Consider the following 16,393-nt stretch of genomic DNA (forward strand, 5'->3'; position numbering starts at 1 on the left):
GAAATATTTGCAAAAAAATTAACAGAGTAGAGAAATAGAAGTAAGACATCGCCACCTACAGGTGGGAGGTACCATCACTTAAACCCAATGTTTTTGATAATTTTTCCCGAAAACCTTCAGTAAACTCACATTAATGCATTAGAGCAAAAAAAGTTTATTGATCTGTTGATTTGTGTGAAAACTGGAGGGACTGATTGATGTAATTTGGCAATAAACAGATAAAAACTGCTTTGATTTGACTTGTAAAATAACATTTAGGCACACACGTGTTATATTTAAACGTAAAACGCTACAGCGGGCCGGATTTGGCCCCCGAGCCTTCAGTTTGACACCTGGTGGACGCAGACGATGGATGGATGTTAACTTTGAAGCAGTGAAAAATCAGGCTGAATATTTTTCCTTTTCTTCCATATTTCCTCCTCTTCTCCACCTGATGGGGAGGTGTCATCTGTTTCCCTGAGGCCACACACACACACACACACACGCACACACACACACACACGCCCACACACACACACACACGTACAGGCAGCAGCTTGAATATCACGTCTGACATGTCTGATGCATTAATTGTCCTGAAGGCGTTTCAGTCGCTCTAACACAGGAAGAGGATTTGGAGGCAAGAAAGTGTCAAAAGTTGGAGACAAACTCAGCGACTTTAGCTTGTTTTAATTTCTGGACATGGTATTTTGCAGGTTCTAAACGATTAATGGGTGGGAACTGACATGATGATAGTTTTCAATATAGATGTATGGAGTTAAATTGGGGCCAAAACTTTAAAAAAACTGAAAAGAAGACACTGTAAACAAATTTTTAAACATAGAAAATGTCCACTTTAAAACACAACCAGATATTTGAAACTGAAAAAAAAATTGAATCTGAAAAGTGGATTTAGATTTTTTTCACTTCCATTTTTTTGTTAATCTCTTATAATTATTTTTATTATTTTTATCACCTTCAAATTATTGTTTCAGTTTTTTAATTGCAATTTTTTTTCCGATTAAACTTTTTTTTTTAGTTCCATATGTTTTTTTGATTTCAAAAATTCCTTTTGAGTTTCAAATCAATTAATTTTTTATTTCAATTAAATGAAATCAGGTTGAATTTTTTTTTCAGATTCAACTTTTTTCAGTTTTATTTCATATCATTCAACCTTTACATAATTTTTTAGTTTGAAATTATTTTAATTTTTCATTTTAGCTTTAACAATTTATTTTTCTTATTTTTTTTAGTTTCAAATCTTTTATTCAAATTCAAAATGTATTTTTCAGTTCAAAATCTGTTTCAAAATTTTTTACTTTTTATTTCAGTTTCAAAAATGTATTTCAGTTTAATTTTCAAAAACTTTTTTTTCAGTTTTATATCTTTTCTTGTTCAAAAAATATGATAAAAATATTTTCAGTTTCAAATTATTTTTTTCAGATGCAAAATTTATGTTTTCAGATTACTTTTTTTTTTTTTCATTTTATGTAATTTTTCTTTGAACTACTTTATGGCTCTCATGTAGCTCCATATAAATATGCTGGTATTTCAGTGCATTCTGTCCAGGCTCCCAGTGACTTTGGAGCAGAAACAGGGCCGCAGCATCACAGATCCTCCACTGTGTTTAACAGCAGGAGAGATGTAACGATGAAAAAGAGCAAAATTAGACAGATGGACTCATCTGAAAAGGTTTTAAATAAAGTCTTATGAAGTTCTGGTGGATTTTTCACATTTTGAATCTGTGGAGGTTAAATGAACTTTACTTTATTCGTCTGTTGAATCCAGAATCAGCAGTTTGATCCGATTACAGACTCACTTTAAATCCGTTTCCATCAATCAGTCGCTGACATTCGCCAACAGGCAGCAGGATGTGTCAGAAAAGCACATGTGGTGTTTTTCTCTAAAATGACTGACGAGAGTTTGATGGTGATTTGTCAGAGCCGTCCAGGCGGACCGTTTCCTCTCTGCTGGTGACATTTATATTCATCTTTATTCACCATCTGCTTGTTTTGACCATATTTCTCTCGTTTCGTCCATTAAGCGCAAACAGACACGCTCCATCTGCAGAAAACAAACAGGACGCACCTCCGTGCACCAAATGCAGATTCATTTCTATAATTCCAACCCAAACCGGCCCAACATGAGTCAACAGAGTGATGAACAGAGAGCAGAAAAACTCCACAACAAATTAGTTTATTTTTGTTTCCTCTCCGTCTTTCATCGCTTATCTGCTAATTAGTGTTTCTAAAGACAGACGGAACGTGAACGCCCACTCGCTCGGCATGTATGATTTTTATTTTAATATTTAGCGATGTCATTCTGTAAATGTCTCATTACTTTCCCTCTCGGGTGTAATTGCTGCTCCTGAAAGCCCCACAAGAGGGGAATGTGATTAAATGTAGCTGATTAAAAAAATTAAATCATCGTCTGGGGAACCGGTGCAGTCTGGGGTGAAAGGACGAGGCAGACAGCGCGTCTGAAAATATCTTTAAATAAAATGGAAATAAATAAACTATTCATTAAAAATGAACAACTTTTGCAATAAAAGTAAATCAATAGTAAGAAAAGCCAATTTTCTTACTACTAAAACATATAAAAACACGCACAAGGTGCGTCTTATTTTGCAAAGGTAAAATGCTAATTTGTAAAGTGTTAATTTTTCTTAAACTCAAAAAAGAAGCACTGCACTCTACAACTTCATTTATTTAACTCAGTTTAGTTTTTCTATGTTCAGACTTTCCTTAAAATCTGTGGAATAATCTATTACAGTCACATGTTGATGACTTTAGTAAATAAAACACTATTTATAAAAGATAATTACAAATATAGCATTTAGTTTTCAGGGCCATATTTAGCCAATAATAAAAACGTAATGTCAGAGTGAGGAAAAAAGCTTAAAATTTTCAGATTTAAGTCAAAATTCTGAACAAAACTCAGAATTCTGAGAAAAAAAAGTCTGAAATCTGAGATTTAAGTCAGAATTTTGAGAGTAAAAAAATAATTTTGAGATTAAATTCTTAAATCCTTAATTTTGTTCTGTATCTCACACTGAAAATCCAAGAATCAAAATTTAGATTTTATTCCCTGAGAAACTAATCCTACATTAAGATTTTTTCTAGTAAAATTAGTTAAAATGATTGCTGTCTTTAAAAATTCCTTGTCAATAAATATATTTAAAACTCAGATTTTTTGGGGGGAAAATGTTGTGGATTTTATTGACAGTATGCAGCCTGGAAGCCGTCTGCTCTGCTTGGGAATTTATGTTTTCACAAACTATTTTTGGGTCGTAATAAATTACATCAAGTAACCTTCAGACTTGTACTTTCTGCCTTTCTCTCTACTTCTTTCCTAGAAATTATTTCTGTTCCATCTTTATTGGTTGTTCAGAGTTTAAACTTGTAATTCTTCTGATTCACATGATGTTTTGTTTTTTTTTTGGTAAACTTTATTATCTGACAGACATTTAAGTCTAATCTTCAAACATCGGAAAACTGAAAATAATCATCAGTAGGCATTTTGTTGGGATTCTGATCCAAAACATCTCCTAACTTAAACAGAGAAATAATTCACCAGACACTAAATAAAAAAGATAATGAAAATAAAGACTAATATAGGGTTTTGTTTTGAAAAAAAAAAAACCCTAAGCTATAAAGTGATAAAATATCAGCTTGTTTTTCTGCTAAAATGTATTCCTGAAAAAAGATGTAATAAAATATCTGGTATATAATTAAATCTGTGATTCAGCTTTGTGATGCATTTAAACTACAGGCTGTTTGTGTTTAACAGAGGAAGATAAATCAGGGAGATTGCCTGGTACATCCATAATTACTTCCTTCCCAAACAGTTCGAGTTTTTATATCTGTTCAGAGGCTGAAAATATGACAGCAACTCAGGCAAATAAACCTTTATGAGCAACATTATGTACCTCATCGCTTATTTTTACAGAAAATTATAATTGGGAAAAACAGTTTAAATTGCTAAAGTCAACAATATGAATTCTTCGACGGTATTTTATTTTACCAAGCTGAAATATAAGTTTTAATTTCTTCTTCTTCAAGCTGCCAAGTGGCAGTTTTTAAAAACCTAATTAGTTATCCACTAAAAACGCTTCATAACAGTGAAATACGTGAGCAAAATGACCCCATAAAGTACAGCAGTCAAACCTGACTGACCCGCTAGTGTCAACATTAGTGTTAGCATGCTAACGCTAACAGTAGCATGCTAACGTTGCATTCTAAAGAAGTTAGATTTTCTTGGAAAAGTATACATCTCCGATGATTTGAGTTCATAATATAGGTACCTTTAGAGTAAAATGGAGATAAATACGTTGTTTTCAACTTGTGGCACTGACAGAACATGACGTCAAACTGCTGCATTTAGAACAGAAGCACCGCCGCCATTTTAGCTTCGGACAAACGAGCGTTAAGCTGCGTTTTGTGTCTGAACAGCTGATTTTGTTTGTGATCGGCTGGTTTAGGTTACTGCCCTCCAACAGCTGTTTGGCAACCGCAAAAACACTTAAAATGAAGAACTGTTTTATGTGACACCGAGCTGACATAGTAACACTAATCCTGCTCAAGACGCCCCAATCAATTCACAGGCTTTTCAGAATTAATATTTAAGTGCTAGCGAGTGCTAGCTACCAGTTAGCCAGAAAACAAATAAAAAACCTACCTTTCAACCAAATGCCTTCTTTCCCCTCACTTTCAGTCCTCCTCACTTCAACCATCGCTTTAGTTTTTCCACACTGAGCTTAATATTGAAACGAAACTCCTGTTTAGTCTTCATCTTCCAGGATGTTACACATTCTAGATGTCGACACGGTGCTGTTTGTCCGAACATCTTTATTTGTGAACCAGTATTTTATCCACAGTGAGCCTATCACAAATTTACCTTTGAGATTTGAGTTTTAAGACTAGATTTGCCTGATGGTGCATGAGCTATTTAAACAACTCAGATTTATGAGGGAAAAAAGTCAGATTTTGATTTTAAAAAAGACAGAATTCTGAGAAAAAAGTCAGAATTCTGAGAAAAAAGTCAGAATTCTTAAAGTCAAATTCTGAAATTCATCTCCAAATTCTTAAAAAAAAAAGTTTGGATCTTAGGATAGTTTTTCTGAGGAAAAAGAAAATCAGAATTCTAAGAAAAAGTCAGTCTTCTGAGAAAAATGTCAAAATTCTGAAATTCATGTCTGAATTCTGATTAAAAAAAATTCTGAAGTCTGAAACAGAGGAAGATAAATGCTGATTTTTTTCCTGAAAAAACAATCAGCATCATTGTGAAATTAAAATCAGAATTCTAAGAACTCAGAATTAAGAAAATAGAATTCTGAAACTCAAATCCAAATTCTTAGAAAATGTCAGCATTTTGAAATTATAGTCAGAATTATGAGAACATTTTTTTTTATTGTATTGTTGGCCCTAAACTTCTTTCATACTTTCTAGACTTGTAGGCATTGGTAAAAAAAATTTTTATCTGCTCTTAATTTTCTGTGGATTGTGGCATGTTGAGTTACTTTTTCAAACTAATTAACCTACTTTATGTCATACAGGAAGGAACCATTTATCAAAATTTGGAAGAAAATTATTAAATGACATCTGGTGCCCCTTTAAGTCTATTTCTGAGCTCTTCATACAAAAGGTTTAAAGATAACTCAAAGGTTACACATGTTTTTATTTATATAGGAGCATTTTAATGTGTGCAGCATATATCCATCTGTATCTACATATGTCCATTTTTACATACAGTACAAACCCGAGCTTGTAAAGTCAAGCATCCGTCGGTTTCAGCTGTACAGTTCACTCTCAGACAGAAGCAGAAATAAACGTTAAATAAATAAAGGAGACGTCAGACAGAGCGAGGAGCCGTTCCAACAGCTGCAGGTTTCAGACAGAAAGAAACCAGAAAGGCTGGAGGTAACACGTTGAGGAAATAATGCCTTTCAAGTTAAAGGTTGGATTAGAAAAGAGAAGGAGGGCTCAGAGATCAGTCGGTGGTTCTGTTTCGGTTTGTGCCGTCAGATCGTGAAGAAGGTTGGCCATCACCATCATCATCATCATCATCATCGTCGCCTGCTAGCAGCTATAGCGCCACGTTGAACTCCGTCACCAGGAAGTCGACGTAGTCCCTCTCTTTGGTCTTGAAGGCCTCGGCGATGAGGCGAGCGGCGTCCCGGTGCTCTCGGCCCCTGAGGGAAACCCCGTTTACCTCCAGGATGATCTGACCCACCTTCAGCTGGCCGCAGTTATGGGCCGAGCCGCCCCTCTGCAGCGCAAACACAGGAAGTACATCAGCATAGCACCAGGACAAGGTCACATTTAGGGCTGCAGCTAACAATTCAGTTACTTTAATTTATTTATTTCAGACAAAAAGTAAAAACAAGGAAAAATAAAAAGCTACACAAATGATCTTCCCCATTGATTAATCTGATGATTAATTGGATAAAAAATATTAAACACTTGAATCAATAATATATATCACAATATCAATAGGTAATACATCTGATAGAATATTCAACATTTAAGCTAAGCTAAGGTGGTGGACTTAACTAAGTCGCACGCTCTTTGGTTGCCTAGCAACAGCCTGCTGGGTAGGAAGCAGTTTCAAGTTCCGCCCAACTCTGGTTACCTAGCAACAAGCTGGTGAGTAACTGGCGCAGCAACAGGTTCAAGTTTCTCCTCAGCGCCTCAAAACTTATTAAAAATAAAAAATGACGACATGGAGAGAAAACTGGATGAAACAGGAAACATCTTAACAGCCTGGCAGCATTTCAGACATTTAAAACAAAAAACTAATCAATAATTATCGATATGGACTGATATGAAACACTTATATCGTGAGAAGTATTTCAGTCTAACCATATAACCAATATATTAAAAGATGAAAAAAAGCAAATAATTCAAATTTTTTTTAAATAAGAAAATGTAAATTGTATAGCGTAAAATGTAATAACTTAGTATAATTTGAAGTAAAAGACGTATCTGCAGCTTAAAAATAGATTATTTTTGGATTAATAATTGGACAGTAATTGGGATTTTTTTAGCAGAATTTTGTAAAACACATTTACAGAAATTTTTTTTATATCTTAAATGGATAATGTATCTTTTTTGGACTGAATTACTACTCTATGTTGTTCTTTCATCAAATGGCATTTTTTAAAGTTTGTTTACTGCAGTTAATGATTAATCGATTGGTAAATTAGTTGACGATTATTTCAAAATCAAAACAATTAATAATTTCACACAAGTCTATTTGTTTCTAAATAATAAAAATAGTTCCATGTTTTTGAGTCAAATTACCAGCAGGCTTAACATGTTGGAGGATATTTACTGTTAATTTGCATCACAAATGGGGCTTTGAAAATCAAACGATTTAAACAATTTTACCAACTTCTGAGGAGTTTTCCTCTGAAAATGTTCTTATGCCTTCATTACATCTAAGCAAATTGGTTTAGTTAACTTTGTTTTTTTTTACTTAATAAAAAGGGCTTCTTAGTTTCTCTTGTGGGTAAAATTTACAATATTGGCAATTATTTCCTGAATTCTTGCATAATGCCTGATTTAAATATGGATTAGATGGATGTTGATGAGTTTTAATGGTGCAAAATTCTTATAAAGGCAACTTATCTTACATAAATACAAGAATGTAATTTCAGAGGCACTTATGAATAAACATGCTAATTAAACCAATAATAAGACGTATGAAAAACATTTTTAGGTCACATTAGTGAAATAAATATTCATTATAGAATAAACAGATGGGTTATCATAATAAATTAAAGTAGCTTTTAATGGAAGAGTGTTATTTAATTCTGGTTACTCCTAATGTAAAGTTTTTGTGCATCTTTAATTTTTTTATTTCTGATTTTTAAATATAAACCTCAGAAGCTGCATCAAAAGAACCTTAGAAAACGTCTTGAAATTAAAATAAATGTTTCAATAAAAACAAAAAATTATTTTGTTCATAAATGAGAAAAAAAACTTTCAGAGAATGACCATTTCATTATAAACTGACAGAATTTATTTCTAATATGTGAAGAAATGAGGACCAAAACCAACAACAGAACCGTTTACATTAGACCCACATCCTCAGGTCGGTTTTAAAAGTGACATCTTTTCTTTCCTGAGCAGGTTAGAACAGGTCTATGGCCTATACAAAACAGATTGGTTACATTTTTGGCTAAAAATCATGAGATTCTAGCTTAGAACACTCCAGCATGTTCAATAAACATGCTGGAGTTCATCTGGGGTTGCTAGGTAATGGGCAGAGTTCTGTTGGGGTTGCTAGGTAACGGGCAGAGTTCCACTGGGGTTGCTAGGGTAACTTATTTCCAAAAACAAGCTGGGTCGGTTTGTTTTTAATAATTTGGGCTGCAGAGACCCAAATGGAAACAATCAAAATGTGGATTTTTCATAATGGGTCCCTTCTAAGGCAACACAAATCCTCCAGAACATTGAGAATACAGGGACAGGTACAACTGCAGCAGTTTTTCTCCGTCCTCAGATGTGGAGATTTGGTCTAGCTGAGAGGAAAGCCCTTGAGGACAGGAGCGATTGGACATACAGAAGCCAGGGAATTGCTGTATCACCTCTCACTGCTGCAGAGCGACTGAACTGTCTGGGCAAAGCTTTGATGCTATCATCTGAGGCCAATGGGAAGCTAAACAACAAAGAAAACCTTAATTGCGTTTTTTTTTTTTCTTCTTCACTCAAAGCGAGTTTAGTAATCTGAAGATGTTTGTTTTAGATCATTATAAAAAGCAGATCCAGTTTGAACCGGTTTCACACAGATGTCCTAATATTATGATTACAAATTAGAGTGAAAAATATTTTGTGCTAATACATCAAATCATGTAATTCTGCAGAACAAAAATGCTTAAAAATGTAATTTTAAACACAGATTTGTTTATGTTTGCATAAACAAATCTGTGGAAATGATTTGTGTATGTGATTCAGTTTTTTGATTACAGAAATATGTGAGAAACTCTGCTGCCCTCTGCAGGCGCTTCTCAAATTGCAGCTGCAAATTTTAGATCTAGAAGGCTTTTTTGTTGTTTAGGAATTAATATGGATATAAAAGTAGACTTCCTCTTGTATAACTGAGTTTATATGCATCACTTTGAGAGCCAAACAATCACACACGCTGTGACAAATTACTGGTATTATTCAGAATAAACAACAGTACTGTAAAAAAGATTTTAAGCCAACACATAGGTCAGCTGCACTTTAGCTCCTGTAGACTGTAGCGCTAGCAGAACTAAAGTTTATAATTAGTGCTTCAGCATTAGCTTCTGCTAAATACCATGTCAGTGTAGAGGTTTAGCATGAGCAGAACTCATGTTTATGATTAGTGCTTTGGCATTAGCTTCTGCTAAATACTGTATTGATGTAGCGCTTTAGTGCTAGCGAAAACTAATGTTTATGATGTTAATTTAGCTAAAAACTGTATTTGCATAATGCTTTAGCGTTAGCGAAAATAATGTTGATAATTAGTGCTTTAGAACTAGCAAATGCTAAATATCATTTCAGTGTAGTGGTTTAGCGTTAGCTGAACTAATGTTTATTATTAACGCTTTGGGATTATCTTTAGCTAAATGCTGTATTAGCACAGTGCTTTAGCATTAGCGGAAACAATGCTAATAATTAGTGGTTTAGAATTAGCATATGCTAAATGCTATGTTGGTGTAGCCCTTTAGTGCTTGTGAAACTAATATCTGTGATTAGTGGTTTAGGGTTAGCATAGCTAACTTTTTAGCTAGCGGTATCACCACTGCTTTACTGGATTAATATGCAATTATGGGTTCAAAAACCTTCTTAAATTATCAGTAAATTGTTGCATTTTTGGCTCTAATATATTTAAGATGTCTTTCATAACTACATTACAGTTGTTTTTAAATTAAAAACTTTCCTTTAATTGTGAAATCCGAATGTTTCCTAACATGATCTTTCATTTGGTTTCAGGTGGAGACGCCACTCAGCGGTAGAGAAAGAGCTCCTTGTTCCTTCCTCTGCTATTATCCACTGTAATGAGGAGCATATTTTTCATTATTAGTCTCCCAGTGAAGTGACTCAGAGCTCCCTTTTTGAGGTATAAATGTTGTTTATGACTCTAAATTTAGAGACACGGAGAATTAAGCCGAGGTTCTTATCGGCGAGGCAGTAATGGGGAATGCTGCCTGTAAAACGGCTTCATTCAAAGGCTTACTCCATTATTTGTGATAAAGAAATTTAATTCCCAAAAAGCTGAGCCTCGTGAAGTTTCGTCTCGCTTGGCACATAAATAAAAGGTTCTTATAAACCAATGATTGCTTTTATTAGGTACTTCCTGATTTTTGCATTTATTCAGCAGCCAGTTCCCGTCGGTTTCTGCTTCAGGTGAAGCAGCGGACCAGAAGAAGTTTCAGGGAGGATTTGTTTTCTGATTGCTACCAGAAGCACGAACAGCACCATGACCTCCAACCTCCACATCCAGAGCAGCAGCCCTGGTCTTCCTCACCTTATTATCTCCAATCTCATGTTTTTTTTTTTTACATCCTGTCCTCCAGTCGCCTATTTGATTCTGAATGCACTGATTTCCAAACCTTTTATCCCTCCCTTGGCAATCAGCCGACCCAACCCAACCCCACTTCATTTTTTTATTTCAATCAGCGTCTCGGTGAAGTGGGAGGCTGAGTGACGGCTCTGAATGCTCAGACCTTTTAAAATCGCCAGTCCTGTGTTCCCTGAAAACGATCTGCTGACTCACAGAAACAGAAAGATGCACCAACAGATGGAAACCGTTTTATATTTCCTGTACGCAGGAGCATCTCAGTAAACTACAACCTCTTTAAAAAGTCATCCTTCAGTCATTCAAAAATGCATAGTTCCACTTTTTGCATTTTGGTAACTGTTGAATCATATAAGAAATAATATTTTACACAGTTTTAGAAAATAATAAAAAAAAATTATGAGAATAACGTAATAATATTACAACTTAAATCTTAAAATTGTATGACTTTGTTCTCAAAACACTGAGTTTAATCTCATGTTACTATGACTAATCTCGTATTATTTTGAGTTTATTCTCAACTCCTGTGTTTCTGCTGGTTTCACCAACTCAAATTTAAGACTTTTTATGAATAAAATTTAAGGCACTGAGTCAAACAATCCAAAATAATTGAAAAACTCTTTCTCAAAAATTGTCAAAAACATTCTTACTTGCACTAAACAGCTGCCTCAGCTTTAATTAGTGTCAGATTATAGTCTATGATCTGCATTAAAAGTCACATTTACTGTCATAAATAAGTGCAAATATTTCCGAATTAGAACCACAAACACTTTGGTTTTCATTGGAAAATATCACAAAAAGATCTTTCAGATCAATTTGAGAAGCCATTTTGATCATATTTCACCATTTTATCATGTAATTTAGTGTGGGCTGCTGGTCTTAGTCTTGTCTCGGTCTCGAACCATAAAAGTCTTGGTCTTGTCTTGGTCTCGATACGCTCTGGTCTTGGTCTTGTCTCGGTCTCGAACCATAAAAGTCTTGGTCTTGTCTTGGTCTCGATACGCTCTGGTCTTGGTCTGGTCTTGGTCTCAGGTTAGGTGGTCTTGACCACAACACTGGTCCCTGATCTAGAAGGTTTGGTGAAATGTAACCAGAGAGGAGTTGCCTCCAGCTTCTCATCAGAAAGACTTGTAGGATGTTGAATCTCATGGATTTTCCTCGTTTCTCTGAACTCACCTGGATTGTGACGATGCGCGGCAGCGGCTGGCGAGTGTTGGCTCCGCCCTCGATGGCGATACCCAGGGTGCTGGCACTCTTTGGCACCCTCACTAGCATGGAGGTGGGCTCCAAGAGCCCCGGCTGGGGCAGGAAACGGAGAGGAGAGGATTTTATTAAATATTTAAGAGCGTCGTTTAGTAAAATAATGTTTGCAGTTTGTTCTTTGTTCAAGGATGAGTTTTTCTAAAAAGGCCAAGACCTTTTATTTCTTAACCAACTCAGTGTTATAAATATATTCATGAATACATTCAACATGTCAAAGGCCAGAAGATCAGGAATTTCATTTCATCTAATTTTTTCTGACTCATTTAAATGTTTATTTCTTCAGTGAATAATCTAAAGCATGTTAGCGGGGTTTAATGTTCTGGTCCAGTCAAAGCCAACACCAAAGAACATGTTCATTTCTGTTTCTGGTGTTTATGAATGTCCAGTTTCCATATCTAACGGCATTATAGAACATTTAAATTAGAATGTAAAAACTAAAGCTTCCACTAAATACCATACTGGTATAGCAGTTTAGCATTAGCTTTCACTAAATATTATGTCGGTATAGCAGTTTAGCATTAGCTAAAACTAAATACCATGTTGGTATAGCAGTTTAGCAGTAGCTTCCACTAAATACCATGTTGGTATAGCAGTTTAGCAGTAGCTTCCACTAAATACCATGTTGGAATAGCAGTTTAGCAGTAGCTTCCACTAAATACCATGTTGGAATAGCAGTTTAGCATTAGCTTCCACTAAATACCATGTTGGAATAGCAGTTTAGCATTAGCTTCCACTAAATACCATGTTGGAATAGCAGTTTAGCAGTAGCTTCCACTAAATACCATGTTGGAATAGCAGTTTAGCATTAGCTTCCACTAAATACCATGTTGGAATAGCAGTTTAGCATTAGCTTCCACTAAATACCATGTTGGAATAGCAGTTTAGCATCATCTTCCACTAAATACCATGTTGGTATAGCGGTTTAGCATTAGCATTTGTTAATTACCATGTTGGTATAGCGCTTTAGCATACCTAATGTTTATGGTTCCTTCTTCAGGGTTAGCATAGCTAACATTTTAGCTAACAGTGTAAACTACTGCTGTGAGCTTTAAAATGACATTACTGTGGGCGTGTGTCACCTTTAAATGTGACCCCGAGGTCCATCTTTGCATTTTTCATATCCTCAAGCTGTTGTTTATCTATTGATGATGTATAAATAAATACCAATCATCACATTATCTATTTTTTTTCTTACGAGACGAACAGAAAACCCCAAAAACATGTTTGAGTTTTTCACCAGTGACCACAGCAGGAGTTTTTATGTGTAAAACCTGAAATAAATATTTCCAGTTTCCCTCTTTTCCTCCACATCCTGCTGACATTAATGAAGAGAAAGGTAAATGTGTTGCTCTTTGGGACAATAAAAGCTTTTTATTACACACAGTCCATTTAATCCCTAATTTCCCTGAGAAGTAATCCCCAGAGGGGAAAGAAAGCAGCCAGTTTGAATAAATAAAACACTCCCATCCTTACTTGTTATTCCTGACATCAATCAACCAGGAGCAGAGAGCGATTTCAGTTTGGTTACATTACAGCGCAGCAAGTGAATGGATAAATGATGGATCATGGGTGAATGAATGGATGAATGAATGAGTGATAAATGAAGAAATAAGTAAGACGATGTGTGAACAAACAAGAGGGAGGAGAGAAGAGATCGCAGTTAGGGTTAAATTCAGGATCAGGAGAAGGACTAAACATCACACACGTTGATTTATTGAGCTTCTTCCAGCTGGACCCGATTTAAACCACACACACGTTGGCTGACGGCCAATCAGCTGCAGGGAAAATGAATGGAGTGCCGGGATTGGCTGCCTTACTAACACAAGCTAGTAGCGCGTCAGCTAGCATTACGGCTAAGTGTTTCAGTTTCCCAAACCGCATTTTCTTCAGAATATTTGAGAAATGCAAATAGGTGAAATTTTCACAAATAATTTAAAATTATGTTCCTCAAAAAAAAATCTAAATTAATCATAATTGGAAGCTGATATTAGCCAAGAAAAGTTTGATTCAATTAAAAAATACTTTATTTATCCCAGAGGGAAATTACATTTGATCGTTTCATTTAGACAACATAACTAGGGATGCACAATGTATCGGCATCAACATCGGTATCGGACGATTTTAGTTATATTTTAACATTTCGGTATCGGTCCGATAAATAAAACTGGGCCGATATGAACAACCAATATTTATTTTTAGCTGTTTTTGATTGGTTGCTTTTCCAAATGTGTCAAAATAGCAGTGAAATATAAATAATATTGTTAAATATTGGTTATCGGCCATAATAGCAATATTAATACCGGATATTAATATCGGCCCAAATTTTCATATCGGTGCATCTCTAAAAAAAATTTACTTCCACAGTTTTTATTTTCTGAAACAAATATGTATTTTCCTTAATTTTGCCATTATTTTTAAGTAAAAACGCAGTTAAACCGAGTCTCAGAAACTCAGCGGCAGATAATCCTCCGTGTTTTTAATCTGCAGCCGGTTCTGAAGCGCCATCTCACCGGTTTGGACGGGTTTTCCCCTCCGCTGTCCTGGGAGTGGCGGGCGGGGCGCGCGCCTGAGGATCGGGGGCTACCGTCTTTACTGACGTGTCCCGACTCGGCGATGTCCACGCCGCTGTCCTCGCTGAGGGTCTGTCCGCTGTCGGACAGCTGGGACAGGGCGCCGCCTGATGGGAGGCAGGACGACAGATAATCGCTCTTTCATTAAATTCATTATTGATTAATTATCAATACTGCTGTAAACATAAATCCACATATTGACTATTGCATATAATAAGACAAACCCGTAGGGGGCAGTGTAGCACAAAGCTAGTAACTGTCAGCCAATCAGATTGATTTTCCTCATCTCATATCGACAGCTTCATCAGATAATATTTTTACAAGCGTTACCTCCTGCAGCTATAACATGATAAAACCAGTTCAGGATCATTTCTGTCCCGGTTTTTACCTCTAGCCTGGGGGAGCGGCCGCACCTCGTTGACGTCCGGCTCTGCGTTGGGCCTGTGGACCTCCACCGTCACAAACTGCTGCTTGGCGGTGGCAGCCGGGCCGAGGGAGGCCTTGGACAGGGACACCGGCTTAGAGGGGAGCAAGGGAGGAGGAGGCGGGGCAGGAAGTGGCGGCGGCGGCGGGGGCGAGGGGGACGGGACGGCCGGTTTTGGGCCTCTGTTGGGCGATTGGACCCTGGGGAAGGGGCCGATGTTGTGCTGGGAGACGGAGGCCAGCTGGGCGGACGTTATTTTCTCCTTCTTGGGCACTTTCTTCTTGATGGCGGCGTAGTCCCTGGAGGCGTCGCGGCTTGGCGCAGAAGAAGAGCTCGGGGCCGTGAAGTACAACCCGGACTGGGAGGATTCGGAGGACGGGCACTTGGTGAGAGCGTCCCGCCTCCCCAGGCGCCTCTGAGACCCCGGAGGGGGCGGAGGCTTGAAGGAGGGGGGCGACTCTGCTGTGGCGGACTGAACGTCATCCTGAAGCGAGACGATACATTCATCATCACCGTCGCTAACAGAGAAAACGCAAAAACACATCGACACGGTGCAAGGCGCCGCTCAGGTCCGGATCATTAAAGCTGACCCGTTTCCTTCAACAGGTCAGAGCAGATGGATGGCCTATTCAAAGCACCAGAGCAAAACCAAGTGTTAAGTTTCTGGTAGGAGAACGTCATTATCCACAGTGAAACGAGTCGTAATCTGGCTGGAAGGCCGAGCAGCGAGGAAGGAGCCATCGATCAAAACCTAACAAAGCCGTTCTACTGAACTGGTTGGCTGCCACAAATACAGGCTTAGCTTCACAAAAATTAACTGTTTTAATTTGTTAACATAACGAGTTCAGAAATGTCCAAACAAACTTGCATTTAAAGGTGACCCATTATGCTTCCTTTAACGAGTTGGGATAGACCTATGGCCTATACAAAACATGTTCATTACATTTTTCTGCACAAAATCATTCTTAGATAATGAGATTTTAGGGCATCATGTCACTTTAAATCCAAATAATCTGCTGCTAGCCACACCTCCCAACTCAACATTTACACTCACACATGAAAATGGCTGCAAGCGGATACATAATTATGCAGCTGTACATTTTTGAGTAGCAGAAGTGGAGCCTCCTGCACAACCAACTAAGTGGTTTCTGGATGGTAAGTCAACAGCAAAACACTTGTTTTTCCAGCAGCCATTGTACAGCAGTAAAACCAGCTGACCAAACATGCTGGAGCTCTGCTTCGGATGCAGTGCCAGTCAATTATGACTCAGAAATCGGGAGGTTTCTGAAATAATTTGTTTTCCAGATGCTAAAAAAGATTAACTTATTGCCAGAAAACCGTTTCACTGTGAATAATGTGAAGATCTTTTGTGCCCAACATGTTTTTTTGGAGTTGTGTCGTAATTTATCATTTATTGAGGCCTAAAAATTAATCATCAGTTAAAAGACATAATAAATCCTGTAGAACCATAAAGATGTTCAGTCACACGTTCTGAGTGGATCCTGGCCTTTTTCCAGGACAGCAGAACATTTCTTTACTTCTTAAATCCTTTCACTGCAAAAAGTGTTTTAGTCCAGTTTCTGGTACAAACATCACAGAGCATTTTAAT

The 16,393-nt window shown here is 36.9% G+C and overlaps 1 protein-coding gene across 2 annotated transcripts in view; it reads right to left on the reverse strand.

Moving 5' to 3' along the window:
* Nucleotides 1-5,651: 5,651 nt before the first annotated feature.
* Nucleotides 5,652-16,393, reverse strand: part of whrna (whirlin a) — a 126,852-nt gene continuing 116,110 nt past the window's right edge. For both annotated transcript variants that reach the window (XM_088011104.1, XM_088011103.1), the window contains 4 exons: nucleotides 14,749-15,268; nucleotides 14,301-14,467; nucleotides 11,704-11,826; nucleotides 5,652-6,246 (listed from right to left, as the gene is read on the reverse strand). In XM_088011104.1, coding sequence (XP_087867230.1) covers nucleotides 6,064-6,246; nucleotides 11,704-11,826; nucleotides 14,301-14,467; nucleotides 14,749-15,268 — 993 coding nt within the window. In that variant the 3' untranslated portion in view covers nucleotides 5,652-6,063. The remainder of the gene's footprint in view (nucleotides 6,247-11,703; nucleotides 11,827-14,300; nucleotides 14,468-14,748; nucleotides 15,269-16,393) is intronic.

The sequence above is a fragment of the Poecilia mexicana genome, unplaced genomic scaffold (genome assembly GCF_051168715.1).
Source record: "Poecilia mexicana isolate PSO_F unplaced genomic scaffold, ASM5116871v1 scaffold_12, whole genome shotgun sequence".
Lineage (NCBI taxonomy): Eukaryota > Metazoa > Chordata > Actinopteri > Cyprinodontiformes > Poeciliidae > Poecilia > Poecilia mexicana.